This window comes from Myotis yumanensis, unplaced genomic scaffold (assembly GCF_028538775.1).
Source record: "Myotis yumanensis isolate MYYU_CA2020_CCGP unplaced genomic scaffold, mMyoYum1.0.hap1 SCAF_18, whole genome shotgun sequence".
In the NCBI taxonomy this organism is placed as follows: Eukaryota; Metazoa; Chordata; class Mammalia; order Chiroptera; family Vespertilionidae; genus Myotis; species Myotis yumanensis.
In genome coordinates, this window is record NW_027223769.1 from 39,361,896 (window position 1) to 39,381,516 (window position 19,621).

Here is a 19,621-nt window from a genome sequence, read left to right on the forward strand (position 1 = left end):
TCAGTAGTTTTGATTGTGTCTGTTACGGATCCATGATAATTCCAGCCATGTCATTAATCAGAGAATTAAGAGAACTGCTTTGGGGTAAAACTGTTACTTCATGGGTGGATATCCAGAGTACAGGGTTTCCTCCTGCGTTTTACACGGGTTTTTATATTTAGGAGAAACTTTTGTCCTTTTTTACAGCTCTTCCTTAATGTTCTCACTTATTTCCTCAATGCAGACTCATACAGGGATAAAATTAATACGGATTTCAGGGTTTTCGGGAATGCGGTGGAGATCACTTGGGGGACAAGCAGCACATGGCCACTCTGTCCTTTCCTAGTTATCAAAGTCACAGTCATAATATCAATAGGTCAGTGGCCCTCAGAGCTCTGTAAACCCATGGACTGATCTCCTTACGGCAATGGTTTCTTCCATTGCTGCATGTTTTCATTGTTACCACAACATGCAGCGGCCCCTTTGGACTTGGATACCAGCCGGTTATTTCTCCTAAGTCCATGGACTGAACAGGTTGGGTCAGGTTCTGCAGTAAGTGGCGCCTCCGTGTCCCTCGGGGATGGACGCGGTCAGGCAGAGGTGGCGGCAGCCCCAGGGTCTAGAGCACAGGTTTCATCCTGCTCACCCCGCACCCCTGTGTGCAGCCGGACCCTGAGACACGTGCTCTCCTCGTGGCCACGGCAGGAGGGCCGGAGCGTCTGGTGACCACAGCTAAACCCTTTACCTGGAGGTGACCCTGGCCCTTCTGCCGACCTTCCTGGACCACAGCAGATGCTGTGAGCATCGTGATGTCTCCCACCCCTCCCGGGGGTCCTTTTCCTTCTAAAGCCACGGTGGAGAATTGGATAACATCGCTGCCTCGTGTTTTCTTTTCAGCTTCAATGGTGATTTAATTCCTGATGTGTTTGGCGTCACGCATGAAGCCAGCCAGCCACAGATTCTGTTAGGAGGGTGAGTAAACGACATGCTTATTACCGTGTAATTCGGTGTAGGGGTTAGCCCTACGGGGACTGTGTCTGTGTGAGCCGATTGCATTAGCCACTGGAAACCCTTGGTGGGAAAGACGCGGAAAGGGCGTCTGGTCCGCGTGAGCCCTCCCGGGCCGTCGGTTGGGGCTGCAAGTGCGCTCTGTGGAGAGCAGCCGCATCTCCCCGCCCTCTGGACACTGGAGACCCAGGCCCCGGGGCCATGTGGAGGCTGGGTCATTGGATGGAGCCTGATTCTCCGCCTCAGCGCCCAGGCTCAGGGATGCACTGCCTTCCTTTTCCTTGTATTTGTTCAGTGAGCAATGACTGCTGTCAGAGTCAACATCCCTCCCTCGCCCTGGGGCCCTTCCGTGTACACTCTCTCCTTGACCAGTGGTGTGCAAGGACTCTTCCCGTCCCAGCAGCTGTTCTCAGGAGAAACCATCCAGAGCCTTGCAATTCTAAGATCGTTTTTTAAAATATATTTTTATTGATTTCAGAGAGGAAGGGAGAGGGACAGAGATAGAAACATCAATGATGAGATTCATGGATCAGCTGCCTCCTGCACGCCCCACAGTGGGGATCAAGCCCGCAACTTGGGCCTGTGCCCTGACCGGGAATCAAACCATGACCTCCTGGCTCACAGGTCAATGCTCAACCTCTGAGCCACGCCGGCCGGGCCAGTTCTAAGATCTTCATTACATTCCTCTAGGCTTAAAATAGAGCTGTCCTAGCACAGAATTCATGACAAGGCACTTTTCACTACCTGTTCAACTTGGCTACTTGCTTTTGTATCTGATAACAAAACCGCTCAGAGGGATTTTGTACATTTTCGTTCCTGAGGACAGAGTACAGTGTTTACCCTTGCCTTCCCAGACAGACACTTCCCTGGACCCATCATCTGCCCAGGGGCTTGGAAATCAATGGTGGCTCCTTCTGTGCTTTGGAAAAGTCGTATATTTTTGTGGTTAGGTTTTGAGATGTGATTCACAGGCATACAGATGAGTCAGTTGTTAAAATTCAAGGTGATGAAGAGAAGTTCTCACACTTCCTGTCACTGTTTCCAAAGGTTTGCAGTAAAGAACGTGGGTGTCTTGCTGCTGTTCATAGTGACCTTTGACTTGCTGTGAATGCTGAACCAGAGACTTGTTTACCCCCCAAGCTTTGAAAAGCGCCTGGAAGAGAACCCTGGTTAACAGGCCAGTGGAGGGAGGTCCTGCTTTGGCTTTGCCAGCAGCCACGTGTGTGTGGGGTTGTGGGACCTGCCTTGGTGGCCAGGAGCCTCGTGTGTGTGGGGTTGTGGGACCTGCCTTGGTGGCCAGGAGCCTCGTGTGTGTGGGGTTGTGGGACCTGCCTTCAGGGCCAGGAGCCTCGTGTGTGGGGTTGTGGGACCTGCCTTGGTGGCCAGGAGCCTCGTGTGTGTGGGGTTGTGGGACCTGCCTTGGTGGCCAGGAGCCTCGTGTGTGGGGTTGTGGGACCTGCCTTGGTGGCCAGGAGCTGTGGTGGGTGGGGGGTGGGGGCTGCACGGGCCACTCCTGCCACGGCGAGGCCTGCGAGTTTGCCTGGGGCTGGGACTGCAGGAACCTGTCTAGTATCTTCGTGGACTTTCTCCTGGGTCTACAGGAGACCTACCTAGAATACCATGTGACAGTGGCATAGCTTATTTCCTTGTCAATTCTGTATTAGCTTTTGCTTCTCTGATGATTCATGAAAAACTGTGGCTTTTAGAACTGGTTCTGGCCCTGGCTGGTTCACTGAATGGTCAGAGCAGGGTCCACAGGCCAAAGGGCTGCGGGTCTGTTCCCTGTCAAGGGCACGTACTTCGGTGGCAGGTTTGATCCCCGCCCTAGTCGGGGGGTGTGGGGGAGGCAACCAGTCCTGTTTCTCTCTCTTTCTCTCCCCCTCCTACCTCCCTTCCACTCCCTCTAGAAGTGAGTCAGGGGAGGGGGTATCCTCAGGTGAGGATTAAAAAAAACTTAATAATTGTCAATCCCTCCTGCTGGTGTCATTTTAACATTGGCTGCTTTGGGTAGTCTGCCCTACACTCTGTCGTCTGTCCTTGGCTCGGCAGTTTTTATGATATTCCTTGAGATGCATATTCGCACATTTATGTGAACTGGAGAAATGAGGTCAGACTCCTTCAGACAGAAATAACTTTCTTTTGGAGGCTGGTGAGACAGTGAGGCCTGGCTCTGCGGATTGGATTATACGGCAGACGTTTCCCTACACTGAACCCGCAGCTACGCCAGCAGCTCTGCAGCTCCCTTTTTGCTTTTAATATGGAAAACCTGAAACGTATGGGGGGAGGGGGGGGGACAGAGCCATGAATTTGTGCATAACGCACCGGTCATCCAGCTGCCGTCATCAACACCTGACCAGTCTTAGCTCATTCACTTCTAGCTCCCTCCCCAGACGTGTGTAATCTGTGGCGAGCGGCACGGCCATGGCACACTCAGCCCCAGGGGCCTTATGTGCCACCAGCTCAGCCTGGTTCAGTGACCCTGAGAGCGGATGGTGAAAGGATTAGAAGAGACAGACAAGAGGATGAAAGCTGGGTCTCGGTGGGACGCTGCCCTCTCGGATGGAGAGAGACAGCGCCAGCCCCCACAGGCCGTGTCTTTATTTTATAGCAGATGCCACGAGGCAAAGTGAGGGCGTGATCAAGATGTTTACAACTTTCTTGTGGATTTCAGTCCCACTCAATTACATGCACCTGAACTCTATCACACAGGCACGTGGGGCCACGTGTTCGGACCCCAGGTTCAAGCTCACAACTACAGCTGTTGGCTATAATTGTGCTGGGAGGGCTCTGCCCTCCAAGCTGGGACTTGCACGTGGTCACGAGAGGACTGTGCCCTCTTCTCAGTCCGAGGCTTGAACCTGTCCAAACACTGTAGCTGCTCTCCACAGTGATCTATTCACGTTTGAGTATATAGCTTTAAAAAATACATAATTACAGTATATCAGACCTAACAAAATAAGAATAATTTCTTAGTATTATATTCCCAGGGAGATTTTAATAGGACATATGAACAGGATTTCTTAGCACCTAGTCTGTGAGGGCGAAGAGTGGGTGTAGACTGCTGATCCTGTCTCGCTCTAGCGGTGCCATGGGACACAGGAGCCAATCCATGATAAAGCTCCACTCGGCTCCTACAAATACCCGTTTCCCGTACAGTTTCACCTTTGGCTTAGTACGTGATCAAGCTGTATAATGTGTTCTTATCAATTGTACCCGTAGTTAAAATAACCTCAGAGGGTTTTTTTAAACACTTGGATACATAAACAAAACCACTTAGATACCAATTTTAATTGACATACCAACTTGTAGACCTGCATTTCTTCAGAGACATAGGATCGAGTGATCGCTAAGAAGATTTCAGATATAGAAACTTTTCCATCATGGTGAAGTTCTGTAAGGAAGTGGGATGGAGACTCAGCGTCAAGGATAGAGGGAACGGTTGCGTTAAAGAGGAGCGTGTCATGTTTGTGTGTGGATGGCGGTCCCCGTAGCAACTCAGCATGGTAGTTATATTCCACTGGATGCATTTTTAAGAGTAATTGTTTTATTTTAAAATCTCAACAATTCTAATAGATTTGAAGATTTCCTATTTTGCAGCTATCTAGGCTGATGAAAATATTTAGGTTACATTTCTTAGAAATGAATTTAAATCTGTGGTCAAGGGCACACAGATTTTCAAAATTCTTTTAGAGCCTGTCTGAGCAGAAATGTGTGAGGGCCGGTGGGCTAAAGAACCAGGCTGCCATGGCGGGTGTGGCTTAGTGGATAGAGCATCAGCCCCTGGACTGAAGGGTCTCGGGTTCGATTCTGGTCAAGGGCACGTACCTCGGTTGCAGGCTCAAACCCCAGTCCTGGTCAGTATGTGTGGGAGGCAACCATCTGATGTGCCTCTTTCACATCAATGTTCCTCTCTCTCTCTCTCTCCACCCTCCCAGCTCTCTCTTAAAATCAATGAAAAATATCCTCAGGTGAGGATATTTAAAAAAAAAAAAAAAGAACGAGGCAACTTGGAGAAGCATGCTAGAGCAGGGGTGGGTAAACTTTTTGACTCGAGGGCCACAATGGGTTCTTAAACTGGACCAGAGGGCCAGAACAAAAGCATGGATGGAGTGTTTGTGTGAACTAATATAAATTCAAAGTAAACATCATTACATAAAAGGGTACGGTCTTTTTTTTTTTTTTTTTTTTTTTTTAGTTTTATTCATTTCAAACGGGCCGGATCCGGCCCGCGGGCCGTAGTTTGCCCACGGCTGAGCTAGAGTCTCAACTAGACCCATCTTTATGCCAGAGCCATCGCCTCGTCAGTGCCCTCACTGGGCTCCCCTGAACAGTGATAATTCGGCACAGGCTGATGGAGGAAAGTGGGTGGACTAGCAGTCACTTCAAAGAGCAGTTACCATAGGCAACCAAAAGCTGCGGTTGACATTAATTACATTTAAATGGATTCTTTGATAAATGCTGTTCTTTGAGATTAAGGGTGATGAGGCCCACAAATCAGAACACCTTGACATGAGTATGCTTCCCGTGGGGGGAAAAGCTCATAATTGGAATTTTCTACAGAGGTCAAGAAATGTCAACCAATACACTCAACCTGGCTCAGAACTGCCCACTTTCATCGCTGCTGTTTCTTCCTTTGTAATCAGAATAGCTTGTACTTGCGACCTTGGCCTTCCAATGGAGTTGAGCACGGATGAGACTATAGCTTATGTGAGCACAGTTGCTTGAAAACTACAGTGTCTGCTCTTATTATTGAAAAACTGAGTACAAAGAGCCGCATTGAAGGTAGAAGGAAAAATGAATTCTATTTTGAACTATAAAATTTTAAACCATTTGATTCTGATAAACAGCTGTATCTGTATTCCATTCTCAACCATGAACATGCAGCACGCCGTGGTACACAGCAGCGTGGTGCATGGGCCCTGCATACACGTGAGTGTCAGGTAACCACCTGTGAGAGGTGTCCATGTGACACAGCGGAGGACAGGCAGCGCATGTCCACGTTAACACTGCGATGACCTGCAGGATTCATGTGGAATGTTCAGGGAGCAAGATCACAGTTAATGTTCGTGAGGAGTTTCCAGCTCAGACGCCTGAGGGGCCCAGGAGGAAGCGAAGGGATGGCGCCGCTGCCTGCGGGCGCTCGCCAGGGGTTGTCAGGCCTGCTGATGTTCCCAGCGGAGCTGGAAATCCAGGTTTTTAGGTGAAACCTGACTTTTTACTTAAGTTTTAGCAGTGAATTCAAAACTTGTAAAACATCGTAAGGCTCAGATAAAACATCTTTCTACTAGATACGGCCCATCCCCTCTTTATTACTCTTGCTTTATCACTATTCTCAATTCTTCATTTGAAATGCACATTTTTGTCAAATAGTTCCTAGGAAAAATATCACCGGTTATTTGAAGTTTTCCAAAATTCTAGTTGTAGCTTACTTTAAAGCAAACCTGTAGAAAATTCTATAGGCAATGAGATCAATAACTGTGCTGATAGTAATTAATCACAGACCCATGATTAACCTCATTAAGCTCAACTTCATAAAAGCCTGTTTTTAACTCAGTTTGGCCTATAATTACAAATTTGTTGGAAACACCAGGAAGCGCTTCTGAAATGACTTTGGGTTAAACTTGTCATAGAACCTCTAGCCTGAGTCTGATTATTTTGTTAGTAATTAAAAATACCTGAACGCTTAGCGTTTAAAGGACCGATGAATGCATGGCCTATCTTGAAAAGAAGTGAACCAGCCAGTATTCAATTGAACTTAGCTGAAGTTATTTTAAGCATTTCTAACCGTGTATAGTCTGAAAGAACACAGCATGAATGCCTGGCATTGAATTACCTTACAACAAATGCTAAATACAGTTTCTCAATTTATAAAATTCATCATAGCCTTATATCATGGGGTTTTGGTTAAAATAATAAAATCAGGGTGTACGGATAGTGCTGGGTTTTGTTTTTCCTGCCATGTTCAGCTTACAGCCGAGGCCCGATATGTGTTAAAAAGAGTGTATACGGAGGTCATTGGGAAGAAGTTACTCTGCAGAAAAACCCCTCCAGATGAATGCGTATTCTCTCCCAGGCTCCAACTGCCAAGCACAGATTAGCAATTGTTCCTCTCCCCGCTCCAAACACATCAAACCTGAACTCACAAGCAAACCTTGTTTGCTGCACAGCCAGTTGGATCCTGTGTGGGCAATTAAGTTGGACTTAATGAGCCTTAAATTGCTCTTCAGAGATGACGTGTCTGTACCTCCATAAGGGGCTGGACATAATGGGGGGGAGCAGATTCTAACTAGAAGCAGAGAGGGAGGTGCTACTGAAGCCTCTGACTCGGGGCGCCAGCATCTGGGCAGGTCCTGGTGAGGCGTCGCAGGCATAAAGCTAGGGGTCGGGGTGCCTGGAGGGGCTCACCCCTCAAAGAGAAGGTCCCTCCAGTGGCTGCAACGCAAACCACAGCGCTGTTAGTGGAGAACGTGTTCTAGGGAGAGGCCGGAGGAGAGCAAGGCCTTTTGCAGGAGGCTGATTTGGGTGGGGCCTTGCGGACGGGAATGCCTGCCGATGAACTGGGGGGTGCTTTCACGTAAGCATGCTCACCCCTCAGTTCTGCGGGTAGATGCCTCGTGTGGAAAGGCAGGGCCCTGTGTGAGTCTGTGTCTGAGCTTTGAGGGATGCCGACCTGTTTCCCACAGGCGCTGCGCCACGTCATACGCCTGGCTTTTGATGGTGCCATCCCCGGCCCGGGAGTGGTTGCTCGCCGGTTTTGATGTGCGTTTCCTCACTGACGCGTGATGTTAAGCGTCTTTTGTTGGCTGGGCAGCCATTTGTATGTCTTAGGAGAAATGGCTAGGCCGGGGCCGTTTTTAAATTAGGTTGTTCGTCTTTCTGATGTTGAGCTGTAAGAGTTGTTGATGTAGTCTGGGTACCAGAGCCTTATCAGAGATGAGATGTCTTATGATGTACAAAAGTTTTTAATTTTGATTAATCCCGTTCATCTATTTTTTCTTTTATTGCCTGTTATTTTCGTGTCATGCCTAAGAATCCATTTCCAAATCTAAGGTCATGAAGATTTATCGCTGTTTTTTTAAGAGTTTTCTAGTTTTAGCTCTTGGATCCATTTTGAGTTAATTTTTGTTATATGGTTTGAGGTAGAGTCTAAATTCTTCTGCATGGCTCAAACTTTGAAATTAATATTCATACAAGATAACCATTACTACAGTCTAGGAAAAAATATTTAATCATTTTTTCTTGTATTTAAAAAAAAGATGTATAAATATAAGAGCTAAAACTGTAAAACTCTCAGAAGAAAGCATAGCAGTAAAACTTCATGACCTTGGATTTGGAAATGAATTCTTATATATGACACCAAAAGGACAAGCAAAAAAGAAAAACTAGACATTGGCAAGTCATACATTGGATGAAGATCTAGTATTCAGTCTTTATAAAAAACTCTTACAACTCAAACATAAAGCAGTAAATAACCCAATTTTCAAACAGGCAACGGCTTTGAATAGACACTTCTCCAAAGAAGATATACAAATGGCCAGTGAGTACAGGATAGTTATAATAAAACAAATGGACAGTAATAAGTGTTGACAAAGAAATGGAGATATTGGAACCCTCCTACATTGCTAGCGAGAATGTAAGATGGGAAAGCTTGGGTTATGTGAAACAGCTAAATAAAGGAAATAAAAATTTTTACATGTCTGCATGCACCGATTCTTTGTTTGTTTGTTTGTTTTAAAACAATGCTCATTTGATGTTTGACTTAAGAAAATCTTTGTGTTGCTTTTAGGAATTTATCCTGGCACCCTGCATTGACCACTAAAAGTAAAATGCGAATTCCACATTCTCACGCATTCATCGACCTGACTGGAGATTTCACAGCAGGTGAGCTGCACGTCCGCGTAAACGCCCTCTTTTGAACGGCCAGAGCGTTGTGAGGCCGTATTTCCTATGTTCCTAGCAAGCACTTTCTAATCGGATGTTTAAATGCTTAACGAATGTGAGGAGGTCGGTGACATGGCTGCGTGGGGGGAGCAGGGCTGCGATGAGCAGGTACTGTTGTTTGCGGGCCGCATCGACATGTAGCTTTCCCACACGGAGCGTCTCAGGGTCACCTGCAAAGCTTAGGTCTGTGGCTGTGGGGACTTTATCTGAGCAGATGTAGACAATAATGGAGACTTTTTTTTTTTTTTAAGAATTCTGTCCATTTTTCTAAAAAATACAAATTAAACCATTTCCACCCCTAAGATCTCATAAGGCTATCTTACAAATCCCTTCTAAATGCATTCGGTTTGAACCGATTCAAATTCTGTCGTAAATAATAGCTGATCGTTATCGGGAAGATGGAGCGGCCTGTGAGCTCCAGCCGCAGTGTTTCTGCTGTTCCCCTCGGTTCTCGACAAGGACGGGGCTCCGGGGAGACAGAGGGACGGGGCTGCTGCTTGTGAGCAGCCTGCACCTTCTCTGACCCTCACACGTGTTTATTCCTGAGCACGTCTGGCGGCAGCATCCCCCTCGCCTGTTTCATAACTGCTAGCACCTGTTACTGTACCTGCGCTTAACCTTCCTCACCCGCGCTCCCCGACAGCCCAGAAAGCATTGCATCTGGTCGTCACTGTGCTTTCTGACACTGAGAGCACGTGCGCTGAAAGCAGGTGCACCTGCCATGACCGGTTTTGCTCAGTGGATAGAGCGTCGGCCTGTGGACTGAAAGTTCCCAGGTTCGATTCCGGTCAAGGGCATGTATCTTGATTGTGGGCACATCCCCAGTAGGGGATGTGCAGGAGGTGGCTGATCGATGTGTCTCTCTCATCGATGTTTCTAACTCTCTGTCCCTCTCCCTTCCTCTCTGTAAAAAATCAATAAAATATATTAAAAAAAAAAAAAGGCAGGTGCACCTGAGGCTCTTGGATCCATTTTGAGTTAATTTTTGTTATATGGTTTGAGGTAGAGTCTAAATTCTTCTGCATGGCTCAAACTTTGAAATTAATATTCATACAAGATAACCATTACTACAGTCTAGGAAAAAATATTTAATCATTTTTTCTTGTATTTAAAAAAAAGATGTATAAATATAAGAGCTAAAACTGTAAAACTCTCAGAAGAAAGCATAGCCTGCCCGCCTCACCTCAGGGCTCACGAGGCTGCTCCTGCACGTGGCCTCAGCCCTTGAAAACGTCAGGAAAGGCCGCTGACTCGCCAGCGGGTGAAAACGTGGGTGCCGTGGGAGCTGAAACGCTTCCCTCACTGAGGCCGAGCCTCGCCGCAGCAGCAGGTGCGCTGAGAAGGGCCTGCTCTGTGAGAGGCGGAGCGAGCCCCGCAGAGCTGCTGGCCCGTGGGGGCAGGACCTGGTCTGACGGAAAGTGTCTACTGAGGTGTCTCAGCGAGTTTTTCTTAAAGAAGGAAAGTAAAACGTGGGCCTCTGTGAAAATTCACTTAAAGGTGTCGCTCCCCTTACCCTTCCCTCATTCTCGCTGCATTTATTCTCTATTAATAGCGGGTGCCAGTTAACCCTGCAGCCAGTCAGGAGCCTGCACACCTGACCTGGGAGAGGGGGACGCTTAGGAGCTGATGCAGGGCTCTTCCTTCCCGTCCTGCGTCTCGCCCGCCGGAGCCTGCAGGACCTGCACGTGGCGTGCAGGGCGCTCCCTCTCATGTGCTCACTGACACGGGTCTGGTGGGCAGCGCTCTCCAGGGCCGGGGCTCCATCGGGCACACAGGAAGGAGCAGTGGCACCTTCGAGATTAGCATTCTGAGCGGAGGCCGCCGTCAGTGGGTGAAATCTCTACCTGTCAGGAAGGAGCTGAGTTATTTGGGGGCGTGATTGCCTCGGTGACCTTGCTCGGTGTCTCATTTATTTCAGGGACAGGAACAGGGGAGGCAGCCCAAATCAAGTTCATATTTTCTTCTTAGAAACAGATTGCCTTGGTCATACTCGGGCTTTTATAAACGACCGGCATCAGAGAGTCCCAGCTAACGGAAGTGAGCCACGCGAACGCAGAGCTGTCGAAACTCGGGCGACAGCAGCGGGCGGTTCCGATTTCCTCCCTCGGGTGCAGGTGGTGAGAGAGGTCAGGGCCACGTCTGAGCTTTACGCCTGTCCCCACATCGGGCAGTGGCTTCCCGGGAAGTATTTAGATGCTGGTATTCATTCAGCCCTTTCCTCTGCCGGCTCTGCTTCCTGCCCTCTCCTCGATCCTCCGCACATCTACAGGGACGCTCGGGATGCGGCGAGAGGACTGAGAGGGTCGCCTGTCCCTCTGTCGTTAGTGTTGGGCGCGTGGATGCTGCGGACAGCAGAGCAGCAGCTGCAGTCGGGCCGACCACTGTGCGCCTGCTCTGACGGGTCTCCCCGGGCCTGGCTGTGGCTGAGGAGGCGCGAGGAGCGTTGGAGAGCCCATGCTTCCGAGCGCTCGGACCCTGAACACGGTTGACGAGGCTCCCGTCACACTCACACCACCCGACGCAAAGGAGTCGTGTGAATTCTGTGCTCGGGGACCTCGGGGCCCCTCCGCACCCTCTGGATGGGCTGCCGTCCGGAGCCTGCGCACCCGGTGACGGGCCTCACCCCAGCTCTCAGCCCCGGGTCCCGCTGGTACCCGCCTGCGAGGGGCTGACCTCGGCCTTCCCCTGCGTGGCTCCGGGCTCCTCGCTGCCCTGCCCGGGCCTCTGCTGTCCCCTCTCCTCGGCCTCTCAGCTGTGCCCTGGTGACATTCCAAGCCGGGTACCTTTATGGTGTGGGGAACCCTGATGCTTTAGTCCCCCCTCCCCCATCCCCCACTTCTCTCCTGTCCACGGGCATCGCTGCGTCTCTTGCAAATGCACGTAACCTCTGGGCTTGACTCCCACTCAGACACAGACACCGGGACACCCAGCACCTGCAGGGGGGACGCATCATAATCACGAGCTGGGAGCGAGCTGGGAGCCCTCCTCAGTCAGGCCCCCTCCTGCCATGCCGGCCCTGGGCTTTTCTTCCTCCTGCCAGTGGCCCTGGGCGTGGTCTTCCTCCTTCCACAGTGTCAGGGTTTGAAATTGGAGTCTCCCTCTCATCCTGATGACTGTCAGGTGCTCTGTCTCCCTCCCGCCTACCCCCCCCCCCCCGCCCCCCACCCGCTCCTGGCTCCTCAGAGAAGGAAGCAGCACTGCCTGCTGTGAGCGGCGGCTCTGAGCAAAGTGAGCTGTCATTGTCAATAACTCGCTGTGCATGTCTCCTGCCTGCCGGGGACTTCCATTTCCTCAGCGCCAGCGGCCACCCTGCCCTTGCTGTGACTTTGCAAAGTGTTTGCTCCAGTAGCTCCAGAGGCGAAGGCAGACCTCCCTCCTTCTCTCCCCCCAATATTCGTCAGAAAATGGGAAGGACACGCGGGTGTTCCTGCCACTGCCAGACGCAGCAGGGAGGGCGAGGTGGGTGTGCACGTTCCTCACACACCCAGCGCTGGGGCAGCCGGGCCCCGAGGCTGTGCGGCAGCTACTAGAAGGCTGTGTTTCAGGACAGATGGCTTTCACCTGGCCCCGCGCGTGGCCGCTGACCATGGACACGCAGGAACACGGCATTTCGGCCTTAGTGGGAGGGAGTGTTTGAAACTCGGCGTTTTTGACGGCATTTTGAAATGAATGTTTTTTATTAATAGAACTCTAGAAGAGAGACTTTATTTTTAAACAGCCTTTGGTTTCCTTAAGTTCTGAGCTCCTACTGACTGTGTAATAATAAAAATCGGGTGTTTTACTTCTATTATATAGGGTTTCCCAGGTACTAACAAACCCCAACAGGGATTGTTAATTCCTGTCCATCTTTACCGCGAATGGACAGCACTGAGCTGGCATGGGAACGGGCTGGTTTCTGAAGGTTTGGGTTGTAACGTAGACTTTAATGAAGCCGTGGCCCCGATCTGTCTCCTTCTGGTTATTTGGTTCTAACTTACTCCGTACATGAGGAGGTTCACACGCAGTAAAACATCCGTGTTGGCCGCGTCAGCATTTCACTGATGTCAGCGCCATAAGCCCTAAAACGACGCACTTTCCACTGCGCTCTGTCAGCACAGACCTCGGGAAGCCCCACCCCCAGGCAGGGAGCCCTGGCTCTCAGGCCCTCAGACAGTCACCGTCCGCAGAGCCCTCCCGTGGCCTGGCTCCCCCTCAGCCTCCAGGGCAGCAAGTCCCTAGAGCCAGGGTTCCCTCTTTCCTGTTTCTCGGGACCTGGGGGCCAGGCACGTGGAGGTGCGCAAGAGACGCTGAGTGAGGGTGGAGGGCGCGGAAGAAGGGGGAGGCCTTTAGTCCAGCCGCACCCTCGGGGGCGAGGACAGGATGCCCAGTGCTCGTGCCCCCCTGCACCCTCCCCGGGACTGGGGTTCCTGACACGCGAAGAGTGTGATCGCTGCCCTGCTCTGGACTCGGCAGAAAGAGCCCCTTCCGGTGTCCAGAGCGGCCTGTAGGAACCTCAGAGGGCCGCAGGGAGCCCCTCTCGTGCCCAGAAAGGAAGCGGACCAGCTCGCAGGGAGGACAGCGCGCAAACCAGGAGCTTCCGGCCGGTGGGCTGCCTGCCGGCTGCTGGCGGCGGCTTCGTGTTAATAACTCGGATCCTGCCTCGCCAGCCGGCCTCGGCCTTGAGAGCGGACGGGCCGCGGAGCTCTGCCGCCCGAGCATGGTGTGCGGCAGTTCACTGTCGGAGCAGTCATCAGCGACGGCAGCTTCTGCTCCCAGGCCCTGCCCGTGTCACCTCCACTGATCGTGCCACTTAAATACAGTGCTCCCATTGCATTAGCTTTCCAGGGTTCGCCACTGTGCTTGTGAGCAGCACAGGGTTCTTCTCCAACCCCAGCCCCTGCGTAGGAGCCCTTCATGTGGTAAAAATTAAGAATTCTGTTGCCCGACCTGTGTGGCTCAGTGGTTGTGCATTCACCCCTGAACCAGTAGGTCATGGTTCAATTCCCAGTCAGGGAACAGGCCCGGGTTGCGGGCTCCATCCCCAGTAGGGAACGTGCAGGAGGCAGCCGATCCATGATTCTCTCTCATCATGGATGCTTCTATCTCTCCCTCCCTCTTCCTTCCTCTCTGAAATCAATAAAATATTTTTTTAAAAAAATGAATTCTGTGGTGCGCTCTATGGTCAGTGCCATGGAAGGGGGAAGGGAGCAGGGGGCCTGATTCAGTGTCAGTAACAGCCTCCTCCGCCCCCGGGCCCGGGCCGCTGCCCACAGAGCCCTGCCCACTTGCCGAGCTGTGACGAGAGCCCAGCCAGATGCCTCTGTGCTGACCAGTGCTGGACGCAGACGGGACGTGGCCTGTGAGAATGGTCTTTCAGCCACGCTGTTCCCGAAGGGACTGGCGCTTGGGGCTGGCTGTCCGTGCAGTCCCAGCAGCGGAGGGAGCCCCTCCATTTCTCAGGGCGTGGGTGGGTGTCACAGCACCCGCTCCAGCTACACCGAGTGCCTGCCCTCTCATTTCTCTATGAGTCCTTTTTTTTTTTTTAATTGATTTCAGAGAGGAAGGGAGAGGGAGAGGGAGATAGAAACATCAATGAGGAGAGAGAATCATGGACCGGCTGCCTCCTGCACAATCCCCTACTGGGATCGAGCCCGTAACACGGGCATGTGCCCCGACCGTGAATCGAACTGTGACCTCCTGGTTCATAGGTCGACGCTTAACCACTGAACCACACTGGCTGGGCTGTGTGAGTTCCTCTTAACCACAGGAGGCTGAGCCCCTGACTGCGTTGTTGACTGGGAGATTTTCTAGCGCTTCTATTCTCATTCAGAGCCAGAGGCATGACTCTTCATGTTGAGTTGTTAATAATTAATTGTCTCTATTTTTATTTCTCCACATAATGAATCATTTATTTTCTATAACCTCCGTGCGTAATTGAATAGTGAGATGAATGTTTAAAATCAATTTTACAAGGTACTTCCAATCCCTTATCTCGCTTCACTGGTTTTCAAAGTCTTAGCGCGGCCATGAAGATACAATCAGCAAAAATTTTGTTATAGTTCTTACATTTTCTAAACATGAGTGAAACGACGGGAAGCTCCTAACATCTTTTATGCAAGCATTCTGAGACTAAGGCACCATCTACAGAAAAAATGCATTGTTTTCCCAGGACCAGTGACGGGCTGCCGGTAGCGCCCACGGCTGTTCCTGCTTGGCCATTCGCTAACAACTCGGGGCGGTAAGGGCGGTTACGGCAGTGAGCCGTGGCTGCCTGTGGCACAGACGCCTCCTGGTTTGTGCTCACGTGGGTCCAGTTTGCACAGTCGCCTGTTCACATTAAGTGACGGCATCACCATCCCTTTTCCGGCTTCTGTTTCTTTCACGCTCGGCACTGGCTTTGAGGTGGCTCAGTGACCTTAGACATCTCTGTGGCTGGTAATCCCCATCACTTTCTTATGCTGATTACCCACATTTTCAGATAATATCTATACTAACAAAAGGGTAATATGTTCATTAGGCCGGATAGACCGGACGTGATGTCCTTCCGGACAAAGCCGCAGTGGCTGCGAGGGCCGGCAGTGGCGGCAGCAGCGGGGTGATGGGGGCAGTGCCTTCCCCTGATTGCCGGTTGCCTCCCGCAGGCGGAGGCCAGACTGCAGCTCCCAAGGGGGAATGGGCCTAAGCCGTCAGTAGGACATCCCCTAGCAGTGGTTCTCAACCTTCCTAATGCCGCGACCCTTTAATACAGTTCCTCATGTTGTGGTGACCCCCCCAACCATAAAATTATTTTCGTTGCTACTTCATAACTGTAATTTTGCTACTGTTATGAATCATAATGTAATATCTGATATGCAGGATGTATTTTCATTGTTCGCGACCCACAGGTTGAGAACCGCTGCTAAGGGCTCTCAGACTGTGAACGGGTACAGGCTGGGCTGAGGGACACCCTCCTTCCCCCCCAGTGCATGAGATTTTGTGCACTGGGCCTCCAATGATAATATAAAAATGTAATGGCTTTTCAGTGTTCTTAGTAGTCACTGCAATAGGTAAAAACAATGCTCATTTTAATGAAATGCTTTAACATAAGACCTTTCTTCTCCCAAGACTTCCCATCAGAAACGCAATCAAGTGACTATTTTTAGGCAGTCCACGCAAATTTGCAATATATACAGTATGTCATAATCCAACAGCCTTTGGAGCACCTGCTGTTTCCAAGCACGGAGGAAGCAGAGGGAGGTAGAACGCACTTCGGCGTGACCCTCCCCTGCGGGAGCTCAGGAGAGGCAGACGGAGACCAGGCTCCCATGGCCACTGTGATGGCCGCAGCGGAGGGAGAGCTAGGCCCAGGCGGAGGAGAGGCCTCGGGAGGGGTGGGGCCATCCCAGCTGAGTTTGAGGACAGCACCAGGTGCTGGGTACACCGCGGAGGTTCCAGGAGGGGTGCAGGGAGTGAGCGGGCTTCACCGGCACGAGGAGGTGAGGAGGCGACCCCACACCCGGAAGACCGTAGAGAGCTCAGATGTGTGCTTGTGCTGGGTCGTGCTGACGGTGGTGTGGAGGGGCCTGGTGTTGTGTTGTAAATCAGCGAGTGAGATACAAGACGCCTTAATGAGCCAATCAATTAGGAGTCGTTTATTGTGCGCGGCCCAGAGGAAAGTGTCTCTTCCAAATCTCTGAGCAACACATACAGGAAGTTTCCCGTATTTATACTTTTGAGCTTCTTTATCTGCAGGTTTTACAAAGGGCTCTGTGCGAGTGATTGTTACAGACAGTTTGTGATCTTGGACACATAAAGAACAAACATTTGGCATGAGAATATGGGAAGTATTATCAGTATTAATCCATTACGTTAGATGCCTAGCTTGCGAGGTCAGACAGTTAAGTTTTTATCTTTTTCTATTATTCAAACTAAAACAGTTATCTTATAGAATAAGAGACTATCTAAAAATGACAGAGTTTACAGAACAAGGGCCTATCTCACAATAGCAGAGAATTCAAACAGCAGTTTTATACAAGATGGAGGTCACTGTGCTTCACTGGGCGGGGAGAGGGGCTGGCTGCGGTGTCATCACGCAGGCCTCAGACTGTGTTCGGGACCCTCCCGGGTGAGTGTGCGTTTGACCGAGTAAAGGGCTGTCTTCGTAACAGACCACTTTCTGTCCAGGCAGAGCCTCCTGGGCGTGGTGACCCGCAGGCGGAGATGGCGGGTGCGCGGCAGAAGGATGGGTTCACGTACCCGTGCCAGGAGCTCTGAGTTCAGCTAGTAATAAAGGGAGCAGATCACTCACCTCCCTGGGGGTCTGGGGGGAGCCTTTATTATAATGACTACATAAACTAGCTTCATCAAATTCACATGTCATCTTTACAGAAAACACAAAACAGGAATGACCTTTTCCTGTACGTATTTCCTTTAAAACAGTCAGGTCTTCCCATCACTCTGCACAATTCCCAGTTTAAAGCTCGAAAGAATAACCTCGTTGGAATGTGCCTGGGAGTCGGCTCACCCCTTTGATCCCCACGCTCACGCTCACCGAGCACAGCTGCCACCGCGCAGCCACAGGGCAGGTGCGGGCGAGCTCCCAGCTCCCCTGACCTCGCACAAACGGTGTCTGATCCCTGCGGCCTGTTGTTTAGTGAATTTCATCAGTCACTGTGCTTCTCTCTCCAGGTAGAATATATGGAGGTTATTTTTCTACTCAAAATTTGAAATACAACTGGCTCATTTAACACGAATGCTAGAGACCTGGGATTCTGTGGGACTTCGGTGTGAATAATACTGTGGCTTGGACCTGAGTGGGATATACGGGTTCACGCTGCTTTTAGGGAGAGACAGCAAACTGTGATTCCGCCCAGAATATCTTTTCTCAAAATAGAGTCTACCTCATATAAAAACAGACAGAATGCCCAGGTACAGGGGGAGATGTAACTGGCTTTATGGAGTGACTCAGGAATGGGCAGCGCCCTCCAGCAACTAGGAGGGGCCCGAGGGGCCGCGCAGGGGGAGGGTTCTATAGGGAGAAGGCGGGGCAGGGAAATGTTCCCAAGGGAAAAGGGGGTTGCTTGGGGCCTAGGCCTCTTCTCTCTGGGGGTGGGGGGAGGCTGTTATGAGGATGGTGTGATTGCTGCGGAGGGGAGAAGCCTCGTTGGCGCTGAGAGCTATCGGAGGACTTCTCCCTCCCGATGCTCCCTCTCCCAGCACCTCCCTCAGCGCAGCAGCCCGGCTCGCCTGCTGCTTCCTCTGCTGGGATCGGGCTCCTTACAATATCGCTTAACGCAGTGTAAGCAACTGAATGGTGACGGCTCTGTGTGCCCGCTTCTTCCTGTTTCCGAGCACACACATCAGTAACAACGCTGTCAATTCGGTTCTTTTTCTTCTAGATTTATTCCTCACGACATTGTCTGCCACGGGTACCTCGCAGTTTGAGATCTGGGAAAATGTGGTAAGAAATCTTTCCTTTGAAGCATTTTTAAACGATGTATTTCAGTAAAAGCACACAGTTTTAGAAAATAAAGCGAAAGAAATCACTGGTCGGTTGGTTACAATAATAAATAGAATGAGGTGAGGAGTCTTTGGCTGGGCTGCCGCGTGCAGGCGGCCGAGCATCGCGAAGGAATTGCTCCGCTCAGCATTAGCTCCTGCATCAGCACCCGCTCCTGCATCAGCACCCACGCCTGCATCAGCACCCGCTCCTGCATCAGTGCCCGCTCCTGCATCAGTGCCCGCTCCTGCATCAACACCCACTCCTGCATCAGCACCCGCTCCTGCAGGCTCAGGGCCGCTGCCAGTTACACCCGCCAGGCGGCCCCATGGGGGTGGGAGCAGCCCCCGCTGGGCTGTCTGTCAGCTGTTGAGAGACGGGGCTGTTAGTTAATTTGTCAGCTGATGGTTTATTGAAGAAAACTCTTTATAAGAGACTAACGTTTTCCTCCTTGCCTTCAGGCTTATATTAAAATACACACACACACATACACACACACACACACACACACACAAACAGATACTGAACTTATTGCCAAGTTGACCAAGATTAAGGAAAGATTAAGGAGTTTTTTCCCCAATACATATTATTTTGTAATTGCAGGTAGAAGATTCTGAAACTGATTTCATGATTTGATTTGATTTATTCTTAGCTTGCTCTATGATATGAAAGGTTCATTCATGAAGAATAAATCACTCCAATCTTAAAGTTGGATTTCAGGCTATAGAGTACGGGACAGGATCTAAGGACAGACCAGCCTGGCCGATCACACACACCAAGTCAGGGCCCTGACTCTAAACAAGGGAATTTGATCTTTTAAAAACTTATAAGTGGCCCGGCCGGTGTGGGTCAGTAGTTGAGGGTCAACCTATGAACCAGGAGGTCACGGTTTGATTTTGGGTCAGGGCACATGCCTGGGCTGCAGGCTCGATCCCCAGTGTGGGGTGTTCAGGAGGCAGCGATTGATGTTTCTCTCTCATCGATGTCTCTCTCCCTCCCTCCCTCCTTCCCTCCTTCCTTCCTCCTCTCCCTCTCTTTCTCTCTTTGTAAAATGAATAAAAACATTTTTAAAGGTGTATACGTTTTTAAAGGTTTTAGGACAGGGAGATGCCTCAGGCTTTTATTACTGCAGTGAGTGTGGTTCTGCATGTCAGACGGGTCTGTATGGAGAGTTCTCATCTAAGCACCTGTGTACTTACCTCTGAAATGTGTTTGTACGAGGCTTCTGTGAGGATC

At 50.6% G+C, this 19,621-nt stretch overlaps 1 protein-coding gene across 2 annotated transcripts in view; it reads left to right on the plus strand.

Moving 5' to 3' along the window:
- Positions 1-19,621, plus strand: part of ITFG1 (integrin alpha FG-GAP repeat containing 1) — a 48,329-nt gene that overhangs the window by 5,456 nt on the left and 23,252 nt on the right. For both annotated transcript variants that reach the window (XM_070399101.1, XM_070399102.1), the window contains exons 5-7: positions 877-951; positions 8,774-8,868; positions 18,285-18,346. In XM_070399101.1, the coding sequence (XP_070255202.1) occupies positions 877-951; positions 8,774-8,868; positions 18,285-18,346 (232 nt within the window). The remainder of the gene's footprint in view (positions 1-876; positions 952-8,773; positions 8,869-18,284; positions 18,347-19,621) is intronic.